Source organism: Eleutherodactylus coqui, chromosome 1 (genome assembly GCF_035609145.1).
Source record: "Eleutherodactylus coqui strain aEleCoq1 chromosome 1, aEleCoq1.hap1, whole genome shotgun sequence".
Taxonomy (NCBI): domain Eukaryota; kingdom Metazoa; phylum Chordata; class Amphibia; order Anura; family Eleutherodactylidae; genus Eleutherodactylus; species Eleutherodactylus coqui.
Genome location: NC_089837.1, coordinates 327546180 through 327568775, shown reverse-complemented (window position 1 = coordinate 327568775; position 22596 = coordinate 327546180). Strand labels below are relative to the sequence as shown.

Below are 22596 nucleotides of genomic sequence, written 5' to 3'. Positions count from 1 at the left end.
AGTAGTTAAGTGCTTTCACAAGTCAAAATCAAAGTCAAAAACCTAGTATAGGTAGTAGAAGCAACAGACTATGAAGACATTGAGCATCCAGACTACAGGGGCAGAAAGTGTAGGGTGATAGTACTTCTAACACATAGGCTGTAACCTCAACCGGTCAAAACCCAATGAAGAATAAGCGATAGGAATAGGAAATATACTGGAGAGGCTTCTGAGGTTTTTAAAATATTTTTTAAATATATCTATCAAGTATATTGGCTAACATACAAGTTAGATTCGCAACTGATTTGGAAAACTCATTGGGTGACAATAATTGCAACAGTCTTCCAACTATGAAGGCATACATTTATATTTGACCGTGCCCTACTGAAACCTATGCTTTTATATATATATATATTATATTGTACTACCAGCAATATGAACAAACAAAAACATTTTTCTGGACATTTAGGGGATGTGGTGATCAGTTTCATAACTGAAAGCACTTTCATCAGAGCCGGTATAAAATTGCATAATACTGAGTTATGCAAAGAAATGTGTGACCAGCTTGTTTGTAGACCACTGTAAAGCTACGAGGAAGTCTTACAATACTACTGTAGCTTTAGATTGTATAACTAGATTTAGTAGAGAAGTGCAGATTTACGCGAGTTTCTATATACATTAAAAATGAAAAACAAAAAAACTGAAAACATGATGAAGACAAGGTGCAGGTCACAATGTACAATAGTATCTAGAATTAGCAAAACAGTAATTTTAGTGTGTATTTGGCTGAAGTTGCACGTACATATTGAATGGTTAATAAATAAAAATATTGCATGGTACGTTTTAATAAAGAATGCCCCTATTATAAGATAATAGAAAAATAATGTACATACACTGCTACTTCTAAGGCTTAAAGTACCCCTGTTAAAAGAAAAAAAGCACTTTAAAACAAAAATGTCCCTCTCTAATTTCCCAGGACCAGAATTTGTGATGATGAATTGGGAGTATACTGTGACTTGCATCCATCTGATGACATTTGGGAGGACCACCACCCAGGGAAGTCAACTGGCTAATATGCTGACAGATGGGGCTTTACAATGCCCCTCCCACATGTCCTTTCAGCTGTTACGTGGCATATGGTATACCACATGCAAATTTTGGTTCTGGGGACTGTATCTTGTGTCATTAAAGAGTATGATTTTATAAGAGACCAGGCTCTTTAAGTTTGACCAAGTGCAAACCATGGTGAGAAAAACCATTAACATTTTAGGTCAGCCTTTCTCAGAAACATGAAGGTGGATATACAAGTTAGATAGTAAGAAAGTTAAAAATGTGATGCTAGTTTTAGCCAGTATCTGTATCTAACATATGCCATTTACAGAGTTTCATAAACCATATACACAAGTTTCGACAATAGCTAATACAAATAAAGCAACTGTCCGCACCTAGATAAAGCAATAACCAATCCCCTCATTTCATGAATAGAAAGAACTCTTCAGGATTTGTCATGTGAAACACAACATGCAGAGCTAAGAAAGTGAAAATAGGAGTGCGAATTTTTTTTTTAATTTAAATTTAATTTAACTTTAAACATACTTTATACTAGCGAGAGACAAAAAAAGACTAATGCACAGGCAGCCCAGGTGCTGTATTTTAACCCTTTGCAATCCAATATTGGATTCAGGGTTTCCTAGGGGGCTCTTTCTGCCATTTTACAATGGCACCATCTGCTGGCTAGAGCCAGTACTGCAGTATGTGACATGCCTGGGAGGCCCCCTGACACAGCGGCCAGTAATACCCTGTCGGACGTCTTCCGACATCAACTGTACAGGAATCAATCAGAATGTTGGAAGATGTCAGACAGTGGATTGGAAAGGGTTAGGAAACTTCCTAAATAATAATGAGGTCAATGTTGGCTGAAATGCGTGAAGATATGCACTTTATTTAGGCTTTACTCCATCCTATCATATCTTCCATTGTAGCCTAGCAATATTCATATATTATATCTTTATATATAGATTTGATATATATTTCACAGCCAGGATTTATTCTTCAATTCTTTTTAGTGGGTATATGTATCTAGGTCCCATCTATAACTATATTTCTCTGTCTGCTAGCATCATGTGTCAGAAGCAGAAAGAGGCACTTACTGGTTACACCAGTGAAAAGTGGAAAAAGGCACAAAGCTATCACCCAGCACACCTACTAAAATTAAGCAGCAAATACAGACCATTGGGTATGAACATTTCATAGCCAGAAATCCCTAAGCTCATGTCCAAAGACAGTTGTTCATTAAGACAGGGAACATCTGCGAATCATGTTACACGTACACAAGACGACAGCTCCTTCCTCTTGTGGAAGGGAGAACAAAACATAAAAACAAACAATGGGAAAGTTATAGTAGTAGCCAAAAACCAGTCATCTAGAAGCTCTCTCATAAGTTTTCTTCACTGTACATTGGTACACTATGTGTTTGGTGGCCCTATGAAGGCCTACCCAACTGTGCAACCCATTTAAGGGCCAATATATGGCCTTGCCTATAGGGTGGCTTTAGCACAAGTCATAAAATTGCCTTCACTTTAGATAGGACCTGCCACATCCTCTTGTGAGCAGTCTCCACCAGCCAATGTCAATCAAGCATCAAGTCAGCCATTGACAGACTAGGTTGGAAGAGGAGGCCAAGATAGCTTAAATAGAAATAAGGATACTGGAGGAATGAGATGGGATATAAAAGCTATGCACCCTGTTCTGCTTGTCAGATGACGTGACAGGTCCTCTATGATCTTGATCTACACCAAAGACTTCCAAATCTTTATATTGTAAAAGGATATGCTTACAGTATTTAGGTGCGTTTCGCACTTGTTCTTCCAATGTGACTGCATATATATTAATTTCCAATTTGGATTTTGCCATAAATGAATGCAAAGCTGCATTCCCATCTTGCTAATAACACTGTATGGATCTCCTGGAACTGTCGTTGCCAAATTAATTGTCCAATGCTAACAACTATAAAGCATGTTGTAAAAAGGATATGACAATTTCAAACCCAGTTTGCATTGCTTGTGCTTGATGGCCTAGATAGTGTTTTTGGCATATACCCAACACGATGAATGGTCTTACTTACAACTCACACATACACTATGTAGTAAACCATGCTAAAACAAGAAATGATCTTCATTCAACATGTAGTAGTAAAAACAAAATACAAGCGACTTGATGCGGTATGCGACAGACAATATAGACTTCAGGCTCCTTGGCATAGACAATCTGAACGACTTTCTTATAGCACATAATAGCAGTGTATAAAAAGTTCTTTTAAAACTGTATAAGTAGTAATGAAAAACAAAAAAAAATATTTAGGACTAAGGCGCTGCAAGGAAAAAAAATAAATTAAAAAATACAGAAAAAAAAAAAGACTTCAATAGAATATTTTTTATAAACCAGGAGGAAAAAAAAAAAAAAAGTTACATTTATTGCTGTATGGAGAATGGTACCATCATTATCTAGGTGTGTTTTCTTGGTAGCGAACGTTAATGAGCTGAATTTACAGCATGCTGAGCTGTTAAAATCCACAGAAAATGGATTACATAGAAGCAGTATTCTATTACATAGCATGCGCAGTGAGTAAAGGAAGCAGCTAGAGGGATATCCGACTACTTACTGCCTTACAAAGTTTTCAATGAACACTTTTTCTTTCAAAATCTGGCATTAATAAGACATAGAAAAACATTGACTTGAGTGAGATTCTGAAAACGGATCATCTCCTGTGAACATGAAATAATCGGTGGAGTGCACTATCAGCATATTATATCCATGTAACACCTTGCCCCAATGAAACAGGGAAAACACATCTCTTATAAACTCTTAAACAGTTTTATTTGCATCGTCCGACCGGAGTTGCAAAAATAGATGAAAACACTAGTTCTTTTGTCCTGCGGTTCGGGTAGAAATGGTGGATTAAGAAGTGAACATTCCATATGGTACTAGACATCAGGCAGATGTGCGACTCTTATCCAGGCCATTATTTCCCAGGACAAACCAAGAGTTGCACCTGGTTGCTTGCTTGCATTTTCACAGTATGAACTTTCCCAGTAAGTCGAGAAAAGCAGCTGGCACAGCTGAAGAGTTCCTTTTTAGGCTCCTTAAATTAACAACTCTGTCCTTCCGTGGTGGTCTGTGACACGAGAAACGATTGCACAACCTCTTCTGTCGTCAACGGGCTGGCATTTACATCCTCAAGGGCATCGGTGACTGAAAATTGACGATCTCTCAATCTGTTCCAGTTTGCCAATATATTATGGTATTCAAACACCTTCTCAAAGTTACCCACAGAGTTATAGAGTTTAATTAGGCCCCTGTAGTCATATTCCAGTCCACTGTAGCCTTCCCCAAATAACTTCTTACCTGGAATTAAAACATGAAGATACAATGCATCAAAGCAAAATCAGAAGCTGGTAACAAGCTCTCAAATACCGTTAGAGGAGCCGTTGTTATTCAGGATCAGTAGTGTATTTATCAATATTACACATTCTAGTAATAACTAGATGTAGATGCAAAAACTAAATAAATGATGTAATGGTAAAATCCCGCTCTACATACCGATAGCTATTGAGCGAAGGTAGAGCTTCTCTGCATTTTCATACTGATTCATGTCATAATTATACAGAGAGGCCAAATGTCCTACTGAAAGCGCTACTTCATAGTCTTCTTGGCCCAGAAGTTGCTCCTTAATTTGAATCGCCTTGATGTGCATTTCCTCAGCTTCCTATGTGACGAGGCAGAGAGTAGACAATAACGTAAGCAAGTATAAGCACCAGTTATGTCAATATGGCTGTAATTGCGCTTGAACGCCACACAACATGCAGTCACTATGCCTTATGTAAAAAGACTTCACAACTTCCAAGTATCAGCTATAGTCATTGTTTTGCTTCTCCAGTCCTTAAAGGGGTTGTCTCGCGAAAGCAAGTGGGGTTATACACTTCTGTATGGCCATATTAATGCACTTTGTAATATACATCGTGCATTAAATATGAGCCATACAGAAGTTATTCACTTACCTGCTCCGTTGCTGGCGTCCCCGTTGCCATGGCTCCGTCTAACTTCGGTGTCTTCTTGCTTTTTTAGACGCGCTTGCGCAGATCTATCTTCTCCATTCGGCTCGGCATCACCGGCATTTTGGCTCCGCCCCCTTGTACGTGTCATCGCGAAGCTCCGCCCCCGTCACGTGCCGATTCTAGCCTCTGATTGGCTGGAATTGGCACATGTGACGGGGGCGGAGCTTCGCGATGACGCGTACAAGGGGCGGAGCCAAAATGCCGGTGATGCCGAGCCGAATGGAGAAGATAGATCTGCGCAAGCGCGTCTAAAAAAGCAAGAAGACACCGAAGTTAGACGGAGCCATGGCAACGGGGACGCCAGCAACGGAGCAGGTAAGTGAATAACTTCTGTATGGCTCATATTTAATGCACGATGTATATTACAAAGTGCATTAATATGGCCATACAGAAGTGCTTAACCCCACTTGCTTTCGCGAGACAACCCCTTTAAGTACCCTGAACAGGTCACAATTGGAGGATCTCTTAGGATGGGTTTCTACGCTATGGCAGCTGCATATGCAGGCAAAACTAAGGCCACATGCAATGGCCAGATGATTTTGAGAATAAAAGGGCACTATTCCTGGGAAAGTCATCCCCTGGTTTTAGCCAAATGCACTATCCAGCATCATAAAGAACACCTGTCACAATATGTGAGGCACTAAGGCAATAACTTCATCATTTGTGCAATGCAAAGAAAGTCCTTTAAACATGACTTGTTGGGGTACTTGAGGACTGGAATGGGGAGACACCAAATTAGGATTTTGTAGACAAGAAATGGATGACAAACAGAATAAAACAAATCGCCCACCACACAACTCCCCAGACACACAATCTGCTCGCCCGCCTAGTTTCTTTCAAACAAACGCTGTAAGTTTATGCTCACCTTAAACTTTCTCATGGACTGATATAGCCTGCCAAGATTCCCGTAGTGTTTTGCCGTCTGTACATTAAACTCACCAAAGGCTTTTTTAGCAAGTTGTAGTGAAGAAAGGTGTAGATCATGAGCTTCTTGAAGAAGTTTCTGCTCAGTCTCCTTGTTGTGACAATCTATAGCAATCTCCTCCAGGATTAGTGCTTTGGTGTGGAGGATAGGAGAGACCGTTACACATAAGCATTCTTTGTTAAAGGGCTTTATTTAACAGTTTTGACAGCTCTAGTTAGGTCAGAGAAGAGGGGTGCAAATGTACATTTATGGAGCAGTGGAAAAAAAAAACACAAGTTTGATGTTGCTACAATTGCTAAGCATTTACAGTAATGAGTTGTTCTATAGCAGATTGACTGTTGTGGTGCTCAACTGGGAGACTGCTACATCACCCAATCAGTACCAGCTTTTGAGTGAGAAGTTCTGCCTCCGGAGCACTAGCAGTAAGGGGTTTTCCCATAATTATTGCTTCACAGTTACTCTCGTTCTTCCAGGTTGCTGCTGACCAGGATATGTGACTGCTGCAGCCAATCATTGGCAACATCAGTGACCTTCTATAGGCTGTAGCAGTCACATATCCTAGTTAGCAGCTACCAGGAAGAACGAGATAGAGAGCTATACAAATACATACACACATTGCAAATATGCCCAGCTGTCACTAGTTAGCAGCTTAACTAAAATACTCCTTGCATTTGAAAGTGGTATTTTTTTTGTTTTGTTATTTTAATTTGCCAAGCAGGAATAAATAAATTAAAGCACTTTAATAGTACATAAACTGAAATGCATTTTAGGCCTCCCTCACAGGCGTTTAGTTTCAGCAGCGTTGGCAAAAAAAGGAATACTCATCTAGCAGGCGCCGTCCGGGTCCCTGCCGCTGCTCTGCGGCTTTCTTGCAGACTTTGGTGAAGTTATCAGCCTCAGACAGAGCATCTCTTGCTGGTAACAGGGTTGAAAACTCCGCCTTCAGCAAGAGATTGCTCCGATTGGCTCTCGAGCGCGGTACTCAGCCAATCAGAGCAATCTCTTACTGGAGGCGGGGTTTTCAACAGTTACCAGGAGGAGATGCTCTGTCTGAGGCGGCCAGCTTCACCGAACCCTGCAGGAAAGCAACGTAAAGGACTACGAATTGAGCAGTGTGGCTACGAATTGAGCAGTGTGGCTACGAATTGAGCAGTGTGGCTACGAATTGAGCAGTGTGGCTACGAATTGAGCAGTGTGGCTACGAATTGAGCAGTGTGGCTACGAATTGAGCAGTGTGGCTACGAATTGAGCAGTGTGGCTACGAATTGAGCAGTGTGGCTACGAATTGAGCAGTGTGGCGAAATTGAAAACTTTCTAAAGCCTTCAATAGCATCTGTGTGTTCACTCTGCAGTTTTTTTGCCCTCTTCCTTTACCTTCTGTATAGAGGTCTATGGGCAGCAGTAATTTGGTGCCTCAGTGAGCAGATTAAATTTAAGTTGGATTGTAGCAATATTTAAGAGCGAGTGATCAGTGCAGGAGGTAGAAGTAGTGCCTGAGAAGTAATGAAAGGGGATTTCGATATAGGTTACAAAGTTTCTTGTATTCTTGTGCACTACTGAGTTACAGTATGCAAAAGTTTGTTGAAATGACAGACTAGCTACAGGCTTAACGCTAAAACAAAAATTGCTACTTGACTTGCAGTAAAATATTGACTGGTGGGCAACTTCAAGGTTTCCGCATGTAACCTTGTAAAAAAGTTACTAAAAATCCATAGGGAATCATTGAAGCCCCTCTGAGATCTGTGATAATGCTGCAATTTTTCCATGGATTTCAAGGGACTCTGTGAAGACCTATCTTTACATAGAGTAATTTGTTTTGTTTCTGTCGCAAAATTATGGCAAAAAAATTAAATAAAGTGTTAAATTGCATTATTAGACATCAAAAGGTTAAGAGACCGTCATCTACTTTTAGCCCTACAAACTAAGCTTGTAGGTGATGCGCTGAATCAGGGGATGTAAGTGTTATACTTACCTTCCCCGGAGTGAGCACTAGAAGCAGCCACTCAATGTGTTGAGCTGCGCACCTAGTAGTCAGTCCTAATTTTATAATGGGCAGACTACTTCATAACGCTACTCAATGCAGCGAACACTTATATTGCTGGACTCCGTTGGTCATCTACTTTTAGCCCATAAGCTTAGCTTCTAGTGCTAAAAACAAGTAACAGTCTCTTTAATACTAAGTGTAAGGAATTTTCATTCGAGCATTCCAAGTTAGAAAACTGAACATTATGCATACCTTTAACTCTTTTTGAAGAAGCTAATAAAAGATGGTCTTCTGGGAGTATATGAGTGATGATATCAATGGCACGTTCAGCATGAAATCTTTAACAAAACATACATTGTGTGTCACTGGAAAATATACATTACTAAGACAATGAGAAGAGAACAAAGATTTCACTGCAACTTCAGACTTTTTTCTTTGTACATTTCAGAATAGTGAGAATCAGATGGAGCTATCCGATAAGGACCAGGGACCTACATATAGTTTTGTAAGCCAACAAAACAGGGTGGAATTGATAAGGAGGTACTGCCAAAAAAGATAAATGCGTGTTTAATAGCAGGCGTATATGTGAATACTAAACACAAATAAAAAGATCTGGAGAACGGAGCAACCATTCGAAAGATAAGGAGACTGCGAAGTGTATAATCCCACTTCTCGTTTCATCAGAAATGTGACAAGGGAGAATGCAATCTCCTTATCTATCGATGCAATTGATAACCTCTGATTCATAACCGTCCAAGTGGTGGAAGCTATTTCCCCCTTTTAGCGGTCACTAATGGGCCCAACAGATAGGATTTGAAATCCTATCAAGATTAATATCCGCCATCCAAATCCTATCAAGATTAATATCCGCCATCCAGATACCACAACAACATGGGACACCTTTAAAGCCCATCTTAGAGGTTTGTCTGAAATCCCGGGATTAGTCAAAGTGGACGAAATTTTGCAAAAATCTTGTCCACACGCTGCTGCCAAGCCGCACGAAAACGGACATGTGGCGCGGAATTCAATTCTGCAGCATGCCAATTCTTTTCTAGTTTCTGCAGCAGCCTCTATGGAGAAAGAAAGCCACAGTGGAACGCTGGCGGCCAAACTGCTCCGGGGGTTTTGAAGCTGCGTTTATCATGCGTTTTTTCAGTGCAGCCATTCTGCGCACTGAAAAATATGTGAAGGAGCTAAACAGCAGCTCAGAGTTATAAAGTACGCCAACCCGTACAACCTTAGGTGTATTTCTGCCATTATATAAACTTGGTATTCGTCACAAGCAGAAAGTAAAATGTGAGAACAATTCTATTATGTAGGAAGAAAAAAAAAATACAGAAAGGAACCCAGATGCTATTATGACTATGCAAAAATGTCCTTTGTCATAACAGTGTTGAGGGGTAAAAGAAAAAAAAAAAGTGGTGAATAAGACCAATCACAAGAAATACTCACAATGCATTGTCAAATTTCCCTGAACTGTACTGATGAACATAAGAAGAGTAGGCCAAGTCTTCATGAGCCGTTGCCACGTGAATGTTTTTTCCTCCAAATACTGACTGTCTGATATCAAGGGCAGTCTAAAACAAATCAGATTAGACATGTTTAGTACTTAAGATGAAACATTCAAAGTAGAACTTCCTAAAAGAAACTACAAATATAGAAACTGAGAATTAGATTGTTAAAGGGATTGCCCTACAATGGACATTTATCACCCATCCACAGAATATGGAATAAAAGTCTGATCAGAGTGCAGTGAAGAGGAGTTTGTCTACGGAGCACTCTGCTAGCTCCATATGTCCCACAGACTGTGGATTGCTGGGGTGTCCCTAGCAATCAGACATTTATCAGCTAAATATCAATTATGGGAAGTTTTCTTTAAACGTTCATGACTTCTAGTGTTAAAGAAAAACCCCAAAGAACCACAAGGTACATTAGTGTAGTTTTTTTTCCTCCTTATATTACTAAGGCTGTGTTCACATTCACACCATTTTCATTTTTTTTGTACCATTATCGGAACAAACCAGTGGAATCCCACTGCCCGGGGTCCATGGAGTTTCAATAATTTTCCCAATAAAGATAATGTCACAAGCAGCTGCACTTTTCACCCACCACTTTGTTTACCTGGGCTTTTAGGGGCTTCTGTTACAGATTTGTTCAAAAGTTTTAAGGCTCATTCCCACAAATGGGATTTCACAGCGAGTGATGTACGCCCACATAATGCGCAGTGAACCGCTGTGATCCATGCAGTGTTTTAGGTATACGGCCAGGGACAGAGACTTTAGAGGGATGAGAATGATGAACAAATAGTACTACTGTTGCAGTTCCTATATGGCTCACAGCTCTCTCCCCAAACGGACATTTCAGACTCTACGTGTGAGGCTTTGCTTGGACTATTGTGAACATTTAATACAAAAGCCTTGTAGATGAGTGATAAATGAGTAAAGTATTACCAATATACCTGATATATCGCAACGGACTGGCAGATGTTGTCAACATTGAGAAGGTAAAATCCATAATCTAGTAACGTATCAGAATATTTAGGATGCTTTGAGCCAAAATTTTCCCTAAACAAGAAGAAAATACAAACCACAATAGTTATTAAACATGAAACAGCTCATAAACAGTAAAGCCTTCAGAAAAAAAAAAAACTTCCAGCCTTACCGAGCAAGGTATACTGCATGCTTTATTAACTGCTCAGCTTTCTTGAACTCCCGCTTTACTACACAAGCCTAAAAAGGAACATTAAGATGCAGTTAAACTGCAAAAACTGAAAGTGAACGAATGGTTTTAGTCCAACATCCTGAGCATTTTCAAATTATATACTGTATTAAAAAAAATAAATTAAATTTGATTTTCAGACCAAAGATCAATGATCAATGCTCATAACTAGAAGATATTTCCAATATGGTGCCAGCCGGTAGTCGTCTGATGTACACCGACAGAAATGGAAGTCATTCACCGACGTGTTTTAATGGAGATTAGTTTACAATCTAAGGTTTATTAAACACTTAAATGCATATTTTGTATTTACTGCATGTTTATTGAAGGCTCTGACAAGTGTAATCATGTTAAAAGTTATTTCTTGCACATTTGGTTTGAGAAACTTTAGCTGTCAGACATATCAGAAGTTTCTATTGGTGACTGTTCAGGCCACTAGAAGAGGCTGCTGAAGCTCCCAATAGAATGAATAGCTGCTTGGGTGTATATCAGCCTTTTCTGTGTTTACTCAGGATGGCTGATGGCAGCCAAGTGAAAATAGTAAGACTCGCACAGCCGGTAGGCACATTAGCAGCCCTACTCCAGCCAATCATGTAGACTTGAGGTTACTTAAAATACTCTCAACCAACCAATCACTTGGGCACATTTAGTTCCCAACTCTAAAAAATTGAGGCCAAATTAAATTTTATGGCTGCTGAAATAAAGTAAACATTACTACATGCTTTAACAAAAAATAAAATTTTTTTAAAAAAACAAAAAAAAAACAAAACATCACTTAACACTAGACACTTGACTGACTGGCCTTTGTCAGTCTAGAAAGACAATCTAGTGTAACTGCAGACTGACGGGTCTACTGAAAATGATGTTTTATGAGTTCTGGCCACCTGCAGTTGCTCCAAGAGGGAGCCCCACTGCTTACTTAATAACAGTATGCAGTAAGCTTCCATGCTCCCTCTAGTGGCAGCTGCAGGCAGCCAGAATTCAACATTTTAAATCCAGGCCGTTTTGTACCTCAAGGACCAGACACTTTAGGGATTTTAACCATGTGGTGGTTTTACTGCTTAATTTTTTTCCCTCTTCAGCCACCAAAATTATTTTTGCTTCCCCCCCCCCCCCCCCCCATGATATACAGGGCAAATTTTTAATTTCTTTTTCACTGACTTTTTAAAATTATGATTAGGGTGTTTTTTTTTTAACATTTATAGTTTGTTTGTTTTTTTTTTTTTAAATTAGTATACACTAGAATAAAGTATGGGAACGGGTTCCTCATGTTTTTCAGACATTTTAATATAGAATATGTATGGTTTTGGATTACAGGGCGCATACGCCAACGGTTTTGGTTGGCGTCGGCTTTGTGTCATTTTCTTTTGTATGCATACATTTTTATTCTGTCATTTTGATTTACTTATGTATTTTTTTTTACCATGTACGTTCCCCATTACAGCATACAAGACCTCTGGGGAACATTCACGGTCTTTTTTTTTTTTTATTGCCATTTTTTCACTGTAGCTGGGACATCCCTAGGAGCCCCAATCACAGGGAAAACATCCCCCTGTAGTAACAATAGTCACTGGCAGAGGTGATCAGGGTCTGCTAGGATTCTGTAACTCCGTTGTGCCAGGGTATCCCGGCGGTCACGTGACTGCTGGATCACGTAGTGGAAGAAACACTTTCACTCTTTATTACACAGTGCTTCAATGAGGGCTATGTACTAAAGAAAGTAGAAGGCAGAAAGTGTTAAAAACCATTTCTCCCTCCTCCTCCAGGTTATCAGCTGTGAATAAAGCCCCATTTAGTTAACACAGTGGCCATTCAATAGTGAACCACTGCTATTTAGACTGCACTGTTCTAGCTAAACTCATCGCTCATCTGGAGCTGCGATATATCTGTGCCACATAAGTCATGGGAATCTAAACATACTTCAGATGGTGCTAAAAGTGTAACAAGAACATACTGATCAAAGAGCTTCTTGCTCAAAAGAAAAAAACAAAGCCCTATAGTACTCTTCAGACAGATTTTAGAATGATATAGTAAAAGTCAACAAAAATCCAGTACAAGCATTGTATCTAAAGCTGCTTGCACACCGGACACTTTACCGCGACTAATTTTAATGGGGCCTCGGAGTTGTGCTCAAATACGGCGCTTCTAACGCCATAATTTAGGAGGGCTTTCTGTTCAATCTTTCTGCGTTTTTTTGAAAAGCACTTCATCACAAATCACAATGGAGTGCGTTAAGCAGCGCTGTACCATACACTACAATGCCATGGTTTCAAGTGGCATTTATCGGAGTGCATGTGAGAGTTGTCATTGGCTGTTTTACAACCATAGATCTTTATACATAAATATCACTGACATTAATAAAAGGTTATAAATGGTAGTATTTGGTACTTTGTTTATGACCAGCACAAGACACGAAACACCAGAATATGTTCTAATGGACTAATATTCATTGACAGGTCTTGCTTTCCTGTTTGGAATAGAATAGATACATTCCTGTGTGTTTTGGAAGCAGCACACATCCACATGGGATGAGTATTGCAGAAGAAGCAGGCGCCTATACTGCTTCCTGGCACAAGTAATACCATGCAAACACTTGAACTTGCATTGACGGATTTGACTGTTCTTTTATGTTTATCTATACAGCATCAGATCCCTGGAATAGGTATAATTTAGGAACTTCTCACAAAAATAGAACTTTAAAAAAAAAAGGGAAACACAAGGTTATTAGTAATCTAATATAATAAAGCGTACAGGCTTATTCTTGCACCACAATTTAACCCTTTGTGTGACCTTTGGTGGGTGATTTTGGTGTCATTAGATTTGTTACATCCTCACCACTGCTGTAAAATCATAAAAACTTGAGTTTGATTCATTGAGTGAGCTGTCAGGGCAGGTCAAAGTTCCTATGTTAAGTCTAGCGGCCCTGTTGTCACAGCCACGGCAGGGGATTGTGATGTTCTCCCATTGTTTTCAATGGGGCTGGCGCTGCTGCTATCGCCCCTATTGCAAATAATGGGCGATGTTGTAAAAAGAAAGGATAATGCAGTGATTTTTTTGCTTGCATAGTATCGCAATGCCTTGCAGGGAAACATCCCAGTTGTGAACTAACCCATTTTACGTCCGTGTAGCAATCACCACTTTAATCTAGTTCTATATACATTTGTAGAGGCTCCATCAGCAGTTCCATCAGATTTGAATAGCACTGCATGCAATATAACCAGTCTAAGTATGCCCATAACACAGCAAGCTATAGTGCTCCAGTAAGTGGCGGGTCAGACTTGGGGTGTTCCGTTAAGAAATTTTTAAAATCGACGGATAGTCCATTTAACGGCTGCGTTAATAGGTTTGGCTCGTTGCACATCAATGCTGTCCGTAGAGTAACGAATACAAATCTCTAAGGCTCGGAGAAGCAAATAAGCATGCATCAACCACATATTACAATTTGCTGCAAACAAGCAAGAGTTTTCAGTTTTGTTTCCTGAAGTATACATTTATCCATAATATTCTTCTAAAACTTGCACATACCTTGGATGCCTGTCTCAATACATCTACTATCACTTTTACAGGAAGTCCACTGGTAATTTCTTTCATGGCTTCTATACACCACTTGTAAGCCTAGAAAGTAGAAAACTAAAATATTAGATTTATAGCAGGTTTAAAACACGAAATGTATCAGATCTCTGTAAATGATGGAGAGGAATGAGGATAGGGGACATGTGAAATTCTGGTACAATCCCTTTAATGAGTGTTTTAGGAACCCCATGTTACCAGAAATAGGTTTAAGTATAAATGGAGTAACGAGCGAGTAGCAGCTAAACTAAATAAAGAGCACTTTACATTTTAAACACAGATCTGGCTTACAGACAACACTGGGTAGTTTTGCTTTACACACGCAAGACTGACCCCAAATTACAACACATCATCTAGTTTACAAGGTCTTAACTTGTAAAGTCTGACCCTCCAGACATCCCCTTCTGGACTAGTAAAGTGTTAAAAAATATAGTGCTCACCATAGTAAACTGCTGTAATAAGTCCTCTTTCACATGGACAACAGCGATATTCAGCCAGAACAATCACAGCAATATTGCAGCTGTGTTCTGTGCGATAGCACTGTGTTTTCTAGCGGATATATTGTGATTGGAGTGCTACAGAGTCAGGTGACTTAGTAGCGCTCTTGCCAGGATTTTCAGGAGTGGCATGAAAGATAAGCTCTACCCCAAAAATAAGTCCTGGGTATATTTTTAAAAAGGAACCAAAAACACAAACAAAACAAAAGACACAAGACTTCTCCTCCGGCAGTACTGCGGCACTTGTCTATAGTCTCCAGCAAGCACTTCCTGGTCAGGGGGTTCAAAAATCTCGCCTCTAGGAAGCGCTGTCTCTGATTGGTTCTCGAGCGCCGTGGCTCAGCCAATCACAGCCATCGCCTAACACAAGGAGTTGGCTCTTTGCATAAAGAGCATTAAAAAAAAAGGTAAAAAGCAATTTTACATTTTTTTTTTTCAAACAATTTTAGTAACTTTTTTTCGTCAGGTAAAAATAGTTTTTCAAACAAAACAAACAGGGGAAAAAAAACAAAAAAAAAACATCCGCATGATTTTTACTGTCCTGCGGACGCTGATGCGTCCCTATGGGCAGCTTGACTTGCAGATCTCCCACGCAGATTCTGCTAATCAAATCTGCCCATGGACATTGGGCCTACAAGTAGACAGACAAGCAGACATTACATTTAAAACAAAAATGTTTTGTTTTTTTGGAAATTGCACTCAAGAAGCAGCATCTACCTCATCATAATGACTTTTAGCAAAGAGCAGGGCACATAGCTCTCCGTACAAAGCAGCTTTGTTTGCATGCTGCCCGTGCTTGGCTAGCTTTTCCATATAACTTTGAGCAAGTTTAAAGGTTTCTTCTCCCAAATGATATTTGCAGTTTCCGTTTCGAACATGAAGCAACCTTGGAAGAAAACAAAATACATAATTATCCATGAAAAACAAAGCCAGCGTCATAAAAACATTGTGTAATAATTGCATTATAGCTCTAGTATACACACCCAGCATTATTTTTTTCTCTTTTAAAGAGTTTAGTTTTTCTTGGTACCATTTCGGTGTACAAAAGCCTTTTGTATTGCTTTTAATTGCATTTTTTTTCGAAGGTGGAAAGATGAAAAATAGCAATTTTGGCTACTTTCTTTTTAAATTACTTTTCATGTTAACCATATAGGATAAATATTTTTAGTTTTTTTACCTCATTTAAAAAAAGGTTTTTGCAAGGATTTATTGTCAGCCCTCAGGGGGATTAGAAGATGGAATTGTTTGATCACAAGCATAGTGCCATCATTTACTTATGTAGTTCAGTGTACAGCAGCCAATTAGACTCTAGAGTCAAGTGTAACAGGCCGAGTTATTACATGGCAGACAAGGAGGTTTTGTGAGGCCTCCAGCTTTTATAGGTGCCCATCAGCATGTTGTGATTGCATTGCGGAGTGCTGATGGGTGACAGGGAGCCCCCTCATTATTAGATCATGTCTGGTAAGGGGTTAAATTACCAAGATCAGAGGTTTATTCGCTCCCGGTATTAGAGCAGGCACCCAGTTGGGAATATCTCCAGCTGTCTATTGACAACATCGGACACCTGCATTGAGAGAAAACTGCACCCCCATAAAAAGGCATATGTCTGGGTTTAAAGCCCACTAGTGAAAGCCATACAAAGTCATTCTGGCAGTTGATAAGGGAGTAAACAAACTTTAGCTGTTACCAGCATCTTACATAGGACTGTGCAATGTAGAGGGGAGCTGGGAAAGCATGGAGATCTGCTAGTGTTACCTGCTGCTAGTTATTTGGCTAAAATAGAGACACTGCCTAGCAAGCGACATTTTAAGAAAATTCATTAACCCCTTCATGACTCGGCCCTTATTTCTCGCCCCATTTTCGTTTTTTCCTCCCCGCTTTAAAAAAAAAATAAAAATCGTAACTCCTTTATTTATCCATCGACGTTGCTGTATGAGGGCTTGTTTTTTGCAGGACGACTTGTATTTTTTCAATGGTGCCATTTAAAGTCCCATATAATGTACAAAAAAAAAAATAAAAAATTTTACGTTCAGTAAAGAGAAAAAAAAAAAAAAGACATTCGCCATCTTTCAGTGCGTCTTGCTTCTATGGCGCACAAACTGCAACAAAAATGACATAACTTTATTCTATGGATCAGTACGATTACTACGTTGACAAACGTGTATAATTTTTTTACTATACTACCATTTATTTTTTTCTGAAAACGTAATTTTTTCTTCAATTATATTCTGTGGTGATATTGTGCATGCAACAACATTTATTTTTCCGTCGACTTAGTTGAGCAAGGGCTCATTTTTTGCGGGACGTCCTGTAGTTTCCGTTAGTACCAATTCCGAATACATACGACTTTTTGATCACCGTTTATTGCGTTTTTTCGGCGAGACAGGGTGACTGAAAAAGTGCATTTGTGGCGCTCTTTTTTTTTTTTTTCTTCGGATGACGTTCACCATGCGGAGCAAATAATGTGCTACTTTGATAGAGCGGACTTTTACGGACGTGGCGATACCCCATATGTATTTTTATTTTATTATTTACATTTTTTAATTATAGATATGGCAAACTTTGTACAACTAAAAAAAAAAAAATTTTGATTTTTTTAACTTTACATTCAAGTCCCCCTGGGGGACTACAATATGCAATGCTTTGATCGCTCCTGCAGTATGACACAATGCTACAGCTACAGCATTATGTCATACTGCCATTTAACAGGCAGCCTATCAAGCCACCCCACGGGGATGGCTTAATAGGCAGTTTCTCAAGGCAGCCCCGGGGCCTTTCAGAAGGCCCCCCGGCTGCCACAACACCTGCACGGTTCCCCCGATCTTACCGTGTGGGAGCCGTGCGGGACCCCTGAACATTATTCAGGGGATTTAAATGCCGCTGTCAGAACTGACAGTGGCATTTAAAGGGTTAATAGCTGCGATCAGCCAATCGCGGCTATTGCCCACGGGTGTTCGCTTTAATAAACAGCTGACGCCCGCACTGCATGGAGAGGTCGCCCTGCGACTTCTCTTCATGCATACCCCGACGCTCCAGGACATAAATGTATGTTCTGGAGCGGGAAGGGGTTAAAGAGTCTAGGCTTCCTAATAAACAATTACAATTTAAAACTCTAACAGCTTTCCAGGTCACGTTTTATTGTTTCTTTTCCAGGATTTTTGATATTCAAATTTAGGAACTTTTGTCACTGTAGATGATTAATTCAGCTAAACACACCTGACACAGCACTCCACCGCACGAAACCAATGCAGCATTTCATTATGAAGAGTACAGAGCTGTAGGCATGATAGGAACACCTTTTCAGCATCACCATACCAGCCTGCGTCTGAAAGGAAACCACCTGCAAGGTGAAAATAAATAGTTTACCTTTTTGCCATTAAAGTTCAGTTAAAAAAAAAAAATTTGATGAGAGAAGAGTAAAAAAAAGTCGAATTGTTTGTCTTGTATCAGTTTAATTCCTTAAAGGGGTTTTGACATTAAAAATAAATAAATAAATACATGTAAAAAAAAAAACCACAATACTAACCTATTCCTCCCCAGGCAGACTTCTTTCCGCATCTTCTCCCCACTGATCTGCTCCTGTCTCCCAGGTCACCTCATCACAAGCCGGATGGATCCTCCTCTTGTTGTGATGCATCTATTCCTCGCAGTCTTTCTGCTTGGCAATGTACACTATGCCACTAGTGACGTAGTGTTCACAGTCTAGAAGGGAGTGCTGAGCTATTGCCGAGACTGCGCATGTGTACATTGCCAGGCAGGAAAAAGAAAGTGAGGAATAGACACTTTGTCACCGGAAGAGGAGGACCCAACTGGCTGGAGGTGAGGTGACCCGGGGACTGCAGGAGACAGAAGAACGTTGAGAAGATGCGGTAAGTAGACTGTCTGGGTAGGAATAAGTTGTTTTTTTTAATGACACAACCCCTTTAAGGACTGCTCTAAGGAAATTCAAGTATTTTGGTAATTGGTGTTCTTTAACAGCATCATGTAGTCACTTGACTCGTTGTAGGCTCGCCCTTCTCTGAACTGTAGGTCACATTATACAATCACTACAACTACTACAAAGGGAGGTCAATAACTGAGTATACTGCACTGAGAGGAGAAAACCAGTCTCATGCAAGGCTCTAGAGCGGGTTTAGTTGTAACTGCACGGATATTTAACCTTTCTTACCCGTCACTGCAGCAGACTTGGCTATGGGTGGTATCTGTACAGACTACACTACAACTGGGAAGAGCGGGTGGTTAAACAGAGCAGCTCTTACAACAGATCTACTGCCGCGCACTGTACCAAAGCTCTCATAGCATAATGTATTACATTTGATACAATGATGCATTTGCTTGCTATAAAAGGGTTTCATTGCCTGCCACTAAGACACAAGAACAAAGCACGATGTAGGATTGTATGGGCCTTCAATTAGCAGGACGGCTGAGCAGGAGGATATATCCAGCCTCAGCAGTGAGATTGGGAATGGTAAAAATTGAAATAGGGCACAAGATGTGTCAATGCAATATATCCTTTCCAGCAAGGTCCACATGACAGCATTATACTTAGTATCCAAACTAGGAACGGATGAAGCCTTCTTACCAAGGACAAAGCCGATCTGGATAGCCTTCTCCTTAACTTGAGCATCAGACTCCGCGATATACGAACAACGTCTGCTAAAAGAATACGCCAACACAGAGGCGACCTTAACTCCATGGTCCATTAAAGCCTGAAAGCAGTGATGCAGAAGATGTCTATGGAGGACAAACAGAGGGTTGGGGAGGTGTGAGAAGAAAAATAAAGATCACATAGAATGTGTGCGGTGGATTACTTTGGTACACATAATACACAGTTCATAAGTTTAGGGGGGATGTCAGCACAATGGGATCGTTATCTCTGGAGTAAAATAGGTGGTACATGTAGAAATGCACTCAAAGACCGAATGATGGTGCATCAAACTGAACTCACCAACTTTTATTGTATTGCAGGCTGGTTTCAGATTAGACTATTACGGTCACATTTTTGCATCAGTAATATGGATGTGTGGCACGGTTTACTGAACCACAATTGGATCATCATAGCTCCCTATGAAGCTCTGAGATCAGGCCAGTAAACTGCATGATTGGACCAGGACCCATGTTCATATTAAGGACACAGCAATGTGGCTGTAACATTGCCACCTGAAACTGACCTTAGGCCTAATTCCCATGGGCGGATTTCCACCGCGTATCACGCGGCGTTGACCCGCAGCCATTAGGTTCTAATGAGCCTAATAGCGCAATGCTCACGGTGCAGTATTCCACTGTGGAATTCCGCCTCGTGAAGTCACCTGTAATCACCTGCTGCATGTTCTATTTGCCCTATTCTAACTGCGTAAGTGCGCGTTCCAGAGAAAAGCTTGAATCAGAGGCATCTCACACACGAGTCCAGGGCCAAGTGGATGGCATAACCAATATACTGCCTAAAGAGGTCAGGGTCACCTACCCGTTTGAGCGCTAGTCTGCCTTCATAAACTTCATCCTGGTTGGTGTACTTTTTACATGAAACCATAGCTCGCTGCTCGTGTTCCAAGGATGGGCTTTAAATAACTACACAATCTTGCAGCATATAAAACCACAAATGAATTTGCTGTGAATGCTGTCATTAGCAGCTTCTCTAGACATTTGTGGTATTTGAATTAAACTCTAAACGGTCTTGTATTTTTCAGTCAAACTATTCCTGTAGAGAAGTGTCCACAGAAGCATCTTTAACCAGTTGTCTCCCAAGCCTGTTGGGCCTAGGTAACCAAGCCCAATTGTTCAAACTTAACTTGTTTCACTATGTGGTCGTAACTTTGGAAAGCCATTAACCATAGCCATTTTTCCATTTTTTATTATTAAAATTTAAAAAAAAAAAAAAATGTTTTTTTTTTAAATGTATCCATCTACGTAGCTGTATGAGGGCTTGTTTTCTGCAGGACGAGTTTTATTTTTCAAATGATACTATTTAATGCCCCATATAATGTACTGAAACTTTTTAAAAATTCTACTTGGAGAGAAAAAAAATAAAAATAAATATCGTATATACTCGAGTATTAGCTGACCCGAGTATAAGCCGAGACAATAAGTTTTACCACAAAAAACTGGAAAAACTTATTGACGCGAGTATAAGCCGAGCTATACTCGAGTATATACTAGGTAAAGAAAAAGATAGAATACTCCCCTACCAGCCGATGTCTGTGTCCCCGGCGCGATGGTCTCCCCGGTGGTGCGATACCCGGCTTGAGAATTGTCCCCGCTGTTATCCCTCTGCACGGCTTTGAATTCCCCCGCCATCAGTGTTGTAATTGGATCGAGATCCAATTACAGTGCTGATGGCGGGGACATTCAAAGCTGAGCAGGGAAAGGACAGCGGGGAAAATTCTCAAGTAGCTTGCCACACCACCGGGGAGACCATCGCTCCGGGGAAACAGACGCCGGCTGGAAGGAGAGTATTATAGGTTTTTTGTTGTTGTTTTTTTTACCTTACTCGAGTATAAGCCGAGGGGGGCTTTTTCAGCATTAAAAAATTTGCTGAAAAACTAGGCTTATACTCGAGTATATATGGTAATTAATAACATGACATTCCACCATCTTTCAGTGCGTCTTGTTTCTACAGCGCACAAACTGCAACAAAAATGACAAAACTTTATTTTATGGGTCAGTTCGATTACTACGATGCCAAACATTTTGCTGTACTAATTGTATTTTTTTTTTTTCAAAGAGTTTTTAATAACTTTCTGCCGCCATCTCCTGCGCACAATGGCATTTTTATTTTTTCAGCGACATAGTTGTGTGAGGGCTCACTTTTTGCGGGACGTCCTGTAGTTTCCGTTGGTACCATTTTGCAATACATAAGACTTTGAAATAAGCACTGGTGCAGCAAAATATACAATTGAGAAGGTGCATTGTCCCACAAATATCTGTCCACTTTCACATAATCTGACAGGTTGACTTACCTTTTATCTAACGCACGTAATACTTTTGCAAAAACCTCCAATTCACAGAATTCACTTCCAAGCTGGCAAAGTCTTCCTTGCTGGTAAAGCTTAAAAAAAAACAATGCAGATTTAGAAAAGGCTATATTTACGAAGGGTAGAGAATGCATATTATATGGTACAGCAAATTTATACTTCAATACATGGAAGAAAAGTTACAGCCCGATTCCCATGGTTATTATAGTCCACAGATTGCTGGAGAACAATGTGGCCAGAAGTACATGGGGCCACCGGAGGGGCTAACAGCTGCAGAGTTTGGAGGGGGTGCTGCATCTTCTGAAGTCAGTTGCAGGTCCACAGCCAAATTCACACTTTACACCAATGCTGTGGAACTTGCTGCAGACATTCCGCCCCGTGTAAATGTAACCCAAAATGTGCAAAAAAATTAATTGTGTGGAGCTGGCGGGACAGCACAGATTATGTACACTTATACCTTCTTATCTGAAATGCCCCCCTCCTCCTGTCACACAGCTAGATGAGAATTGTTAGTTTCCCCCGAACACAATCCAGGTGCATTACTGTGCCAAAAATAAGGTCCACAACACAACTTTCCAACCGCCAATAAAAAGTGGTTTGACCAGTTTGCACCACAGATATGATGGGCATTTCTTGGGATAATAATCCCATATAGTTCTAGAATTCATCTTTCTGCATTCATATCTGCAGATTACCATTTGGGCAGACTCACAAGCGGAATTTAACAGCGCGTTACATGCGCACAATGGAATCAATGAAAGTACACCGATTTTCATTGATCCAACTCACACTTGCGTATAATATGCACAGAAAAAAAAAACAAAAAAAAAAAAACACA

General features: G+C 40.1%; 1 protein-coding gene across 1 annotated transcript in view; it reads right to left on the bottom strand.

Annotated features, from left to right (window-relative positions):
• Positions 1–3342: 3342 nt before the first annotated feature.
• The window catches only part of APPBP2 (amyloid beta precursor protein binding protein 2), a 42372-nt gene continuing 23118 nt past the window's right edge, over positions 3343–22596 (bottom strand). The window contains exons 2-13 of the mRNA XM_066575110.1: positions 21744–21832; positions 19370–19521; positions 18004–18127; positions 15505–15673; positions 14246–14335; positions 10664–10731; positions 10461–10566; positions 9455–9579; positions 8255–8340; positions 5959–6149; positions 4579–4744; positions 3343–4383 (exon numbers count right to left, since the gene is read on the bottom strand). Of these exons, the coding sequence (XP_066431207.1) occupies positions 4127–4383; positions 4579–4744; positions 5959–6149; positions 8255–8340; positions 9455–9579; positions 10461–10566; positions 10664–10731; positions 14246–14335; positions 15505–15673; positions 18004–18127; positions 19370–19521; positions 21744–21832 (1623 nt within the window). The 3' untranslated portion in view covers positions 3343–4126. The remainder of the gene's footprint in view (positions 4384–4578; positions 4745–5958; positions 6150–8254; positions 8341–9454; positions 9580–10460; positions 10567–10663; positions 10732–14245; positions 14336–15504; positions 15674–18003; positions 18128–19369; positions 19522–21743; positions 21833–22596) is intronic.